Raw genomic sequence first — 10,283 nt, 5'->3', positions numbered from 1 at the left:
CCTGTATATATATATATATATATATATATATATATATATACTATCATTGGATTATATTAAAATAAAGTGAAGATAAATAATTATATAATTAAGCATTCATTTGAGACAGCGACAGGCAATTCCTCCATATGAAGCTGAAATACATCCAATATCTTAAATTAAATAAAATAAAACATAAGCCAGTAGTATGGCAAACAGTTCGCTCTACAGTTTTTACCATACTACTGGCTTATGTTTTATTTTATTTAATTTAATATATATATATATACACTTACAAGAGATAGTTACTCTTACTTCTTTTATCCGAATACAAAGCTCTCAGTTCCTGAAATTTAAATGCTATTATGTCATGTTTTGTCAACATTTCAAATCTAGTCATTCCTTTTCTGTAGTTACAGAATTTGATTAGAAGAGGATTATTAAAGATCATTGCAGGTCCTACAGTTTTGAAACACTGTTATAAGGAATTCAAATTGGTCTTCCATTAGGTTAATAAATTTACCATTTTCTCGGGTTAAAACAAACTTTGCATGGTTTTGGTTTATAAACGAGCTCCATTACAGCATCAGTAAAATTTCCAGTAACGTTCTCAGGCAGTCTCATTTCATACTTCTGTACGAGGGAGGTCAGGAAACAAAATAGAATTGCTTTAGCAAAAATTTCCCCAGGGCATTTCCGTCTACCTGAAATATGAAAATTGTTTAATGAAAATGCATTTTAAAATTGGGTATCAATGAAATATTCCATTACTACTAATCGGGAGGTGGCTAATTTATTTCTTAAAAATATGAAGAAATAAATTCAAAATTTATTTGTGTCTCTATTTCGTGCCATCTTTACCTTCATATTACAGATATAATTGGGCATATAGAGATTTATTATTAATGATTCATTATCATAAACAATAATCATCTCGCTTCTTAGGTATCTAATAAATGAACGCTCTTATATATATTCCTCTCCTATATTTTGATGTCGGGTTGAACGCTTAGAAGATAATTTATTGAATACATGGCATTTTTGATAGTTCTCACGTTTAATTCTGTGAAATTGGATGGACAGTGCGTGCAAGCCATGTAAGTGGCCCACATCTATTAATCTAATGGTCAGATATTTGATTTCGTGAAATTCTCGAGTTGTGAGGCTCTTTTGGTTTTTAGGCTTTTAAAAATTACACTGAGTTGGGTTTGCATTAACAAAGTGAGATAATACCTTGTGTGGGCGTCTTCGCGTTGCAGTATTTCCAGTAATGCCCGCACATCGTCTTATTGGTCGTAGCATCGAATGCCCTTTTCCAGCAGGTCCCAAACATGCTCAATTGGGTTGATATTAGCTGAGTTAGACGGCCATGGGAAGATGGAGAATTCATTGTCATGTTCCTGAAATCAGTTAGCAACCTGTCAGGCCTTGTAACATCGTGCCTTTTCTCGCTAATACTCGTCGGATATGTTCGGATACAATGTCATAAACCGGGGTATTTGGTCAGCGACGATAGAAAGGTCTGCGCTCCCATCTAGCCGCTAATGAACAATGATGAGAGGGCAAGGCCATGCCACAAGAAACATTCCCCGAAACTTAACGCCTCCAATTCCAGCCTATGGAACACCAACAGCCCATCCATGTGGCATGGCCTGATATTGCTTTCTTCAAATGCGGACACTCCTATCAGAATAATAGAGTCAGAAACGAGAGTTATCAAACCAGGGGACAGATTTCCACTTGTCGGTGGTTCAGTGTTGGTTCCGACGTGCTCATGCAAGGTGCAATTTCTTGTATCTTTCAGTGAGCAAAGGTACTCGTGACAATCGCAATATAGGCTATTGGTGTATTGTACTGTGCCATTCAGTTATATCTAGATGCTGCCCTAGAGACTATCTTAGGGAATTTCCGTGTGTACATAGTGGCATAGTGTTTTGTGGAAGGCGCCACCGGTGGTTTCCCACATCTGCACCATAGTACTCTGTGAAGAATTTACAGAATCTCTGTAAAAGCCAGAAAAAGTGTGGTGTCTGGTTTGTGACAGAGTTGTGCTGTGGTCTGTTGTTCTGTCTCTGGCTGCTTAGCCGCAAGGCCCCTAAGGGAACCCCACGTTGCCCGCCACCACCACTGGGAGGTGAGCCAGGCTGCCCATTATACTCTGGCTGGCCTCCGCCAGGGTTGCCTGAGCTTATTGACTGAGACCAAAAAAAAAAAAAATATATATATAATAATAAAAAAAATATATATATATAAAATAAAAATAAATTAATAAGAATAAGTAAAAAAGTAATAGATTAAAAAAAAAAAGGGAGAGAGAGAGAGAGGGGCATAGAAGAATAGAGGATTTGAGGGGGAATGAATTTGGGTGGGTTGACAGTGGAGAATAAATCCGCCCTAATTGGGCGAAGTATAGGAAAGAGTGTGGGTTTAAAAAGTCACAGGGGACAGGTGCCCCTGTGTAATTGTCAATGGCATAGTGCCTGTAGATCCCGCACTGAGGTCAGTGCCAGCAATCCCGCACCTAGATCGGTGCCAGCAGTATATTCTACCCATTTCGGGTTTGCGATGACTTAAATCCCGCACTCCAAGGAGTGCCAGCATCCCGCACCTTGGATGGTGCCTGCAATAGATCCTACCCTATTTGGGTTTGCATGATTATGTCTGCATTTTTCCGGGGGAATGGAGAGTTATCCCACGCCGGTCCGGTTTAGTTCTTGGGCTCTGAGTTCTGCAATCTTAGCTCGCCTAAGATTGCAGAATAGCCTAAGATTGCAGAGAGTAACAGGATAGCATTCTGCAAATTTTTTAACCACATCCACTTCCAGCAGATCAGCACCAGGTGTTTTTCCTACTTTCATTTTGTTTATTGCCAAGTCCATCTCAATGTTAGTGAAGGGGGATTCCACAGAGGCAGGATGATAGTTGTGATTTTAATCTACTATTTCTTGTTGTTGTTGAGTCATAGCTGCAGCTTCAATGGGATAAATGGTGTCTAGAATATTGTTAATGCTATCCTTCCAGGTGTAAGTAGAGGAGCCATCCATCTTTAGTGTCGTATCGAGTACCTCCCTTCGCGGCAGCTTGTTTGTTACTATCTTGAAAACGATGCCCCAGGGGTCCTTATTCCCAGAAGTGGATACCCGGGTTTGCCACGTTTGCTTTTTACTTTTACGAATTAGCTTTGTGTATTCATTTCTGACAATGCGGTAAGCCTCTCTGGCGGCATCTACCTCATGGGGAGGTAGCCTTGATCGAGCCAGCTGGAACATTTTTCTTGCATGGTGGACTCTTCTTCTGAGATCCTGTAGTTGGGGATTCCACCAGGGAACTGCATACCGGTAGGGCCTTCTGCGTGGGATGGAGAGATCACAAGCAGATCTTATGGCAGTGGTAATAATCTGTACGCAATCGTCTGAAGGGAGTGCTTCAGGGAGCGGAGTGTCTTCAGAGAATCTTCTTGTTAGCTCAGTCCGAAAACGTTGCCAGTCTGTCTTTTTTGAATTGTACCGTATCACATCTCGTGGGATCGGAGGGGTCCGTTCCACAGAGCGAACCAGAGAAAATGATATCGCTCTGTGGTCCGACGTGGTCAGTGAGCTCAGCTAGACTATTATTTATATATTTCTTATGGTACTGAGTTATATTAATGAAAGATTATTTAATGAAAAAACTTTCAAGCCTACAGACCAGTAAGGCTCCTGGAGTTGATGGAATATACCCTATAATCTTAAGAGAGGCGGCAAGCGAGTGCATTGAACCACTGAGGCTAATTATGCGAGCATCACTAGACTCTGGGGAGATTCCCTTGGATTGGAAAAGTGCAAATGTATCTCCCATACATAAGGGTGGCTCTAAAAGTGAAGTGGGAAATTATCGACCTGTCAGTCTGACTTCAGTAGTAGGGAAAATCATGGAGGCAATGATCAAGGGTGGAATTCAGGATCATTTGGATCGAATTGAAATTCTCAAGGATACTCAGCATGGTTTTGTAAAGGGAAAATCATATTTAACAAATCTGGTTCGCTATTTCGAAAGGGTCACTCACGAGCTGGATTTAGGGAATAATACGACATTGTTTATTTAGATTTCAGCAAAGCTTTTGACTCAGTCCCACATGAGCGGTTGCTTTATAAGCTGGAACAGGTTGGAATCACTGGGAAAATCCTTAGAAGGATGGCTTCAGGGCAGGAGGCAGAGGGTGGTGATAAATGGCTATTCCTCAGATTGGGTTGATGTAAGAAGTGGGGTTCCCCAAGGATCAGTATTAGGACCACTGTTGTTTTTAATTTTCATAAACGACATTGATGAAGGGATAGAGGGCGTGATGTCTAAATTTGCAGATGATGTTAAAATTGGTAGAGTAGTTAATGATCACTGTCAAGCTGAGCTTCTTCAGAGAGACCTAGATAGACTTCAAGAATGGTCAGAAAAATGGCAGCTGTGCTTTAATCCAACAAAGTGTAAGGTATTACACCTGGGAAACAGTAATCCCAAAATAACTTATTCACTTGGTGGAGTTCAACTAAACCCAGTACTGGAGGAAAGGGACTTGGGTGTTACGATACGGTCAGACATGAAATTCTCTGAGCATTGTAAACAGGTTGCAAGGAAGGCCCATGGTGTCCTATCGATGATCTATCGAACTTTTGCAAGTAGAGATAGGGACGTGATAATCCCATTATATAAGGCCTATGTTAGACCACACTTGGAATACTGTGTTCAAGTATGGAGACCGCACCTAAAGAAAGACATCGAGCTTCTTGAAAGGGTGCAAAGAAGGGTAACTCGCCTGGTGAGATCGGCAAAAGGGCGTCCTTATGAAGAAAGACTTCGAATATGTGGGTTGCAGAGTTTGGAAACTAGACACCTTAGAGGAGATTTGATTGAGGTGTTTAAGGCTCTGAGAGGCATCAGTAAAATGAATGAGGACAAAATTTTCAAGATTATAAATGATGCTAGAAGTAGGGGACATAAATTCAAGTTACGGGGGGAAATGTTTAGATTGGACTGCAGGAAGTTTTATTTTAGCCAGCGAGTTATAAATTACTGGAATAAGTTGCCTTCATGGGTGGTAGAGGCCGACAGTTTGGGGAAATTCAAAGGTCATCTGGATAGTACTTTCGGGTAAGGGAAGCGCATAGGATGATAGGATTAATTTCCTTTTTATTTATTTTTTATTTCATTTTATTATTTTTATTTATTTATTAATTATTATTATTTATTTATTTATTTATTTAATTTTTGTTTTTATCATTGTTTTGTTCGGATTTTTTTTTTTTTGGCTGGTGCAGCATAAGCCATAGGCTTTCTTGCACCATACGGCCGTTACTAATACTAATATTGCTCGTAAATAGCCGGTCCTACTTCCACGCTGGCTAGGGCGGGCGATCAGGGAACCACTGCTCGGCTAAACGGGCCCAACGTCGAGCTGAGATTAATTGCTAATCCTAGTAATTTTGTGCCTTCGCGGTTTTAGCCCATGGGACCGCCAGCCCGTTTAACTTGGGTGGAAGATGTTTTTATTAATCAGTGATAGATTTTGTTGGCTATTTTATTTTTGGAGTTTTAAGATTCGATTAAAGTTAAGATTTGAAGCAGTCGAAGGCACCTTGTTCCCCCATATTGTGTTGTATATTTTGTAAATAGTTCACCACTTGTCGTGTTTCACATTTTGGTTTTTAGTTGTAAATATTTGATTTTTATGTTATATTTAACTAACAATATCTTCTCTAGTGAGGTAGGAATAAATGAAGAAGAGCTGCTGTCTACTATTGAGTCACTGAAAACGACTGTGAGTAGATAGATAAGCCTATATTTTAGAGGTGTTTTCGTGTAAAATTATCCCTAGAACACTTGTTAAAGGCAGGTTGCTGTCGCTCTGCAAGAGACACAGTAGAAAGGTCCAAAGAAAAAGAAAGCAAGATCAAAGGGAATAGATGTTGAAGTAAATTCAGACTCGAATGTGTAAAGTGAAAGGAACAGAAAGAGGAAGTGAAAAGAAGACAATGATGTTGAGAAAAGAGAATATGAAGGCTTTCAAAATACAGAGGAGTTGCGGAAGAGGTTAAATTGATTCTGGTGGATGTTAATAGTAAAGAACCAATGGCTGCGATAAAAATAGAACAAGAATTGTGGGACCAATTGGAGAAAAAAAACACGATGTTCATATAGAAAACATTTTATTAAAGGACAGAATGCAAAGAAAAGATAAAAACCATAGTTCCAAGAGCTAAGAAGAATATAAAAACCCGGAAAAGTGATGATACTGAAAGCTGTTTCTTCAAACATTGTATTACTGAAGAAGTGAAAGCTGATATTTTAAAAGAAATAAGGCCAATGCTTTCTACTGTAAAAGTAAGATATATAAGACCCATAAGAGATAGAGGTGTCATTGTAGAGGCGGGGAGACTGACAACGACATTTCCAAGTTGAAGGCTTGTTCTACGATACAAAATATAGTTCTGAAATACACCATACCTATAACTGTAATTTAAATTAGTACTCTTTGATATTGAACAGGATATAGAGGAGGAGGAGGATTTGCTTAAGCAGATGTGGGAAAAGAATTTTAAGGATTTTTCAATTAGTGAGAAAAAGTTCTTGGATGCTATTGAGGTACTGTCTTAGAATAGGGATAAATCCACTCAAATGCGTAATTTTTTGCTACAGTTGTCACCGAAATTATTACAAATTGTTAGTGATAAAATAAGATATTTTATATGATGGACTGCTTGTAAGTTTAAGGAAGTCTTCCCAGTTACAGTGTTATAAACGTCTAATGTACGGACATGTTGCGAAGTTCTGTAAGATGAAGATACTGCGTGGATTTTTCGAAAGAAGGTCACTCTTTTAAGGATTGCCAGGAGTGTAGTAAGCAAGCAGTTTGCTGCAGTTGCAAGAAAAGGAATGTTGTGGCTGCCCATGTTATCGTAAAAAAGAATAATTTACCTTCGTGCCATATTATTCCACGCAATTGAAGATACACATATGTACTGTACTTATATATAATACCTTTTTTTTTTGTAGGTCCTAGCAGCTGAAATCTCTGGAAATTAGGCGGCAGGACCTGCTAGAGTATAATTGGTGTACTGATTCCTGGTAATCCTCCATGGGGCGTACGTGGGGCAACGTTGGGCCTGATTTCGGGTCCAGCGGCTAAACGACCAGATGAAAAAAGGTACACGACATAACAAAAATCCAATACCCACACACTTTTAAATCTCTAGCTTTCCCAGCAAACTGGCACATCCACAATGTAAGCAATGCGGAGATGGGAAAACCCCTGGTGCCACTAGGCATCAACAAGACTTTAGACTTTATACCTAGATGTGAATTGTACTGTGGCACTCAAAGAATTGGCAAAAAATCTGACCGCAGTGGTTCTTCAGCTATTGAAAGAGACAGTAGCTCATCTTAGAGTCGGAGCTCAAGGACCTCGTGCACATGGATATTGTTTTAAGATCTAGAATGGTTTTATAGCCTTCCTTTCTTAAAATGTTTTCAATTCTGGTGATGTCAGCCAATCCAAATAAACAGAAGCAATCCCATATCATGATAGAACCACCGTGCTTGACTGTTTGCACTAAACAATGTGACACCAATTTCTTCAGTTGATCATCTCACACGAACTCTATGTTTGGATAAAAAATTGCAAATTTGGATTTATCTGTCCACATTCCTTTTTTCCAATGTTGATGGTTCTTAGCCCAAATTAAACTTTTTTTTTTCTTTCGATTTTCTGGTTTTAATAAGGATTTTCGGATCGCTACACTACCATGTGGTCCTGCTTGTTTAAAGCGAAGTTTTATAATGTATGTAGACAAAGGAGCTTCTCTGTTCCTATTGAACTCAGCTCGGATTTCAGGTGCAGTAACTTGTTCATTGCTTTTAGAAATCAGTGTTATGGTCGTAGCTTGTGCTTCTGTTGTCATACGTGGTAGTCTTGATTGTGATTTGTCCTTTAAACTGCAGGTATCCTTGAATCGTCGAATGGTAGTTTGTACTCCTTTAAATGGAACACCTAGTTTTTTATAGAGTTATAATAGCACTTCTTTTTAAACATCCAGGTCGTTATTTCTTGCCATGCTTATCACAAAACTTACAAAACTTACACAAAACACTCTTTCTGGATGACGGGTGTTCGATTGTATAAATTACGGCTCTTACCCATAAATTTATATTATTGCAAAATACTTTAGAACCATCTATAATCTTCTGTAATATTGAAACAACAATCCCACTATCTATAATATTCTACAATCTTCTGCAATGTTGTATAACATTCAGAAATCTTCATCACCTTTCCCGGAACAGTCTAGAAATTTCTTAATTATTCCTTTAACATTATTCAGTATTTTTGATTTTTATATATAATAGAAAATATCTTAATAAAAAAGTGTTAAACAAGTTAGTCCTATTTTAATTAAAAATTTGAAAATGAAACCTGATGCCAAACCGTTAGGGCGGAAGTGTATATCACCATTCCATTAAATAAAGGGGTAAAGAAGATATCATGTAATTTCCAGGATAAATGATTGCAGGGAATTCTTTTATAAACAAATCGAAACTGTCGATTATGTTAAGGTAAAATGACTTCCTTATTTTTTAACTTTAAAGAGATGGCAGACTCTATTAGCTCACATACTGTATATTTGGATCGGTTTTATTTCGCTAAACAGATTGAAAATCTCTGGTAAACTGGGTTCTTCATCCGTGTGAAATTCTTGGCTGTTTGTTCATCTCTTACGATTTGTCTTCTTAATGGTTTTTCTGAGAAAGCCAATATAATTTGGTGTGGTCAGTGCTGAAAAGCGCATACTCAAGGATCAGAAATTAACCCTTGAATCAAGATCAACTGCTGCCTATATCTTGATATACTGTACTCTGTATTTATCAAATGGAAGAGCCTTTTTGTGGTTCCAAATTGGTTTTTACCATTGTTTGATTGAGGTTTATTGGTGCAAGAACAAAGGTATAAATATTATTTAGACTATCATATGTTTGAGTTCATTTCAGAGTAAATGAATAATTCGGCCAATTTGCTGTTTTTATTTTCTTTGATATGGTGTACTGTTGGTGGCCGAGATGAATTTGATAAATAGCCAAATGGTGCAGTCCTGTGTCTTGTCGGTTTGGTAATTTATTTTTAAATAAACATTTCATTTAGAGTTATTCAAGAACAAACTCATGCACTCATGGGAATTATGTCCGCAAATTGCAGGCGTTCTCTGATCGGTTTGCCTGATTTTCGGCCCCGAGTGGCAAGCGATAATGATTTTTTGTGCCATATGTAGAGAGTGCTCTTACACAGTGAATAAGTTATATTTATTTTAGTGTCTCTTCTCTTCCTGCTTTACTCAAGTGATTCTTTACTTAAAAGCTTTCAAGTAAGAATCCAGAAAGTAAATTAATCATTCTTTCCTTATACATATACAGGGTGATTCACTACCAGTGCGACCAACTTTCAGGAGGTGTAGGGGGCACAAAGACGAATCGGAATCATAGCATTGCAGGGTCCGAAATGCCTTCGTCATGCGGTAGAGGACGTTGAACGGGAGGTCGCGTGAACAGCGATCCCGATGGAAGTCAGCATTTGCGAACCGGTTCCCGAAGCAGAAGGATTGACGGGTATTCAAACGTTGAACTGGCCGACATGCACCTCGCGTATGGAGCTGCGGACTGTAACGGGCGCGCCGCTCTGCGCTTGTACCAGGAACGTTTCCCGCACAGGCGTGCTCCTCATCATACGATTTTCGCAGGGTGCACAGAAGGTTCCGTTAGACTGGTTGTTTCACGAGAGGTACCATGAATGGAGAGCGAACGACGAGGACGCCAGACAATGAGGAGAATGTCCTACGTCTTGCAGAAGGCAAACCGAGTACGAGTACTCGAGCGATAGGCTAACGATTAGGTATTTTCCAATCCACTGTATGGAGGATACTGTCAACAAACCAAATGAGTTCATACCATCTGCAACGCGTCCAATCATTGGAGCCTGCGGATTATCCACTACGGAGGACTTTTGCTACTTGGTGTCTTCAACAGAAACGGTTCGCAAATGCTGACTTCCAATGGGATCGCTGTTCACGCGACCTTCCATTCATCGTCCTCTACCGCATGACGAAGGCATTTCGGACCCTGCAATGCTATGTTATTTCGATTCGTCTTTGTGCCCCCTACACCTCCTGCTAGTTTGTCGCACTGGTAGTGAATCAACCTATATATTTATTTAATTCATACTAACCCAACTAACTTCCTCAAACGCTTGGTAACGGTGGCACAGCTCCTGCCTCCATGTGGCGGGG

General features: G+C 39.2%; 1 protein-coding gene across 1 annotated transcript in view; it reads right to left on the bottom strand.

The window, feature by feature from the left end:
• Positions 1 to 498: 498 nt before the first annotated feature.
• The window catches only part of LOC150088521 (vitamin D 25-hydroxylase-like), a 76,013-nt gene continuing 66,228 nt past the window's right edge, over positions 499 to 10,283 (bottom strand). The window contains exon 6 of the mRNA XM_090370212.1: positions 499 to 683. Coding sequence (XP_090226338.1) covers positions 499 to 683 — 185 coding nt within the window. The remainder of the gene's footprint in view (positions 684 to 10,283) is intronic.

The sequence above is a fragment of the Mastigoproctus giganteus genome, chromosome 3 (assembly GCF_048544385.1).
Source record: "Mastigoproctus giganteus isolate SK-2022 chromosome 3, ASM4854438v1, whole genome shotgun sequence".
Classification (NCBI taxonomy): Eukaryota; Metazoa; Arthropoda; class Arachnida; order Uropygi; family Thelyphonidae; genus Mastigoproctus; species Mastigoproctus giganteus.
This window is presented reverse-complemented; position numbering and strand designations above follow the sequence as displayed.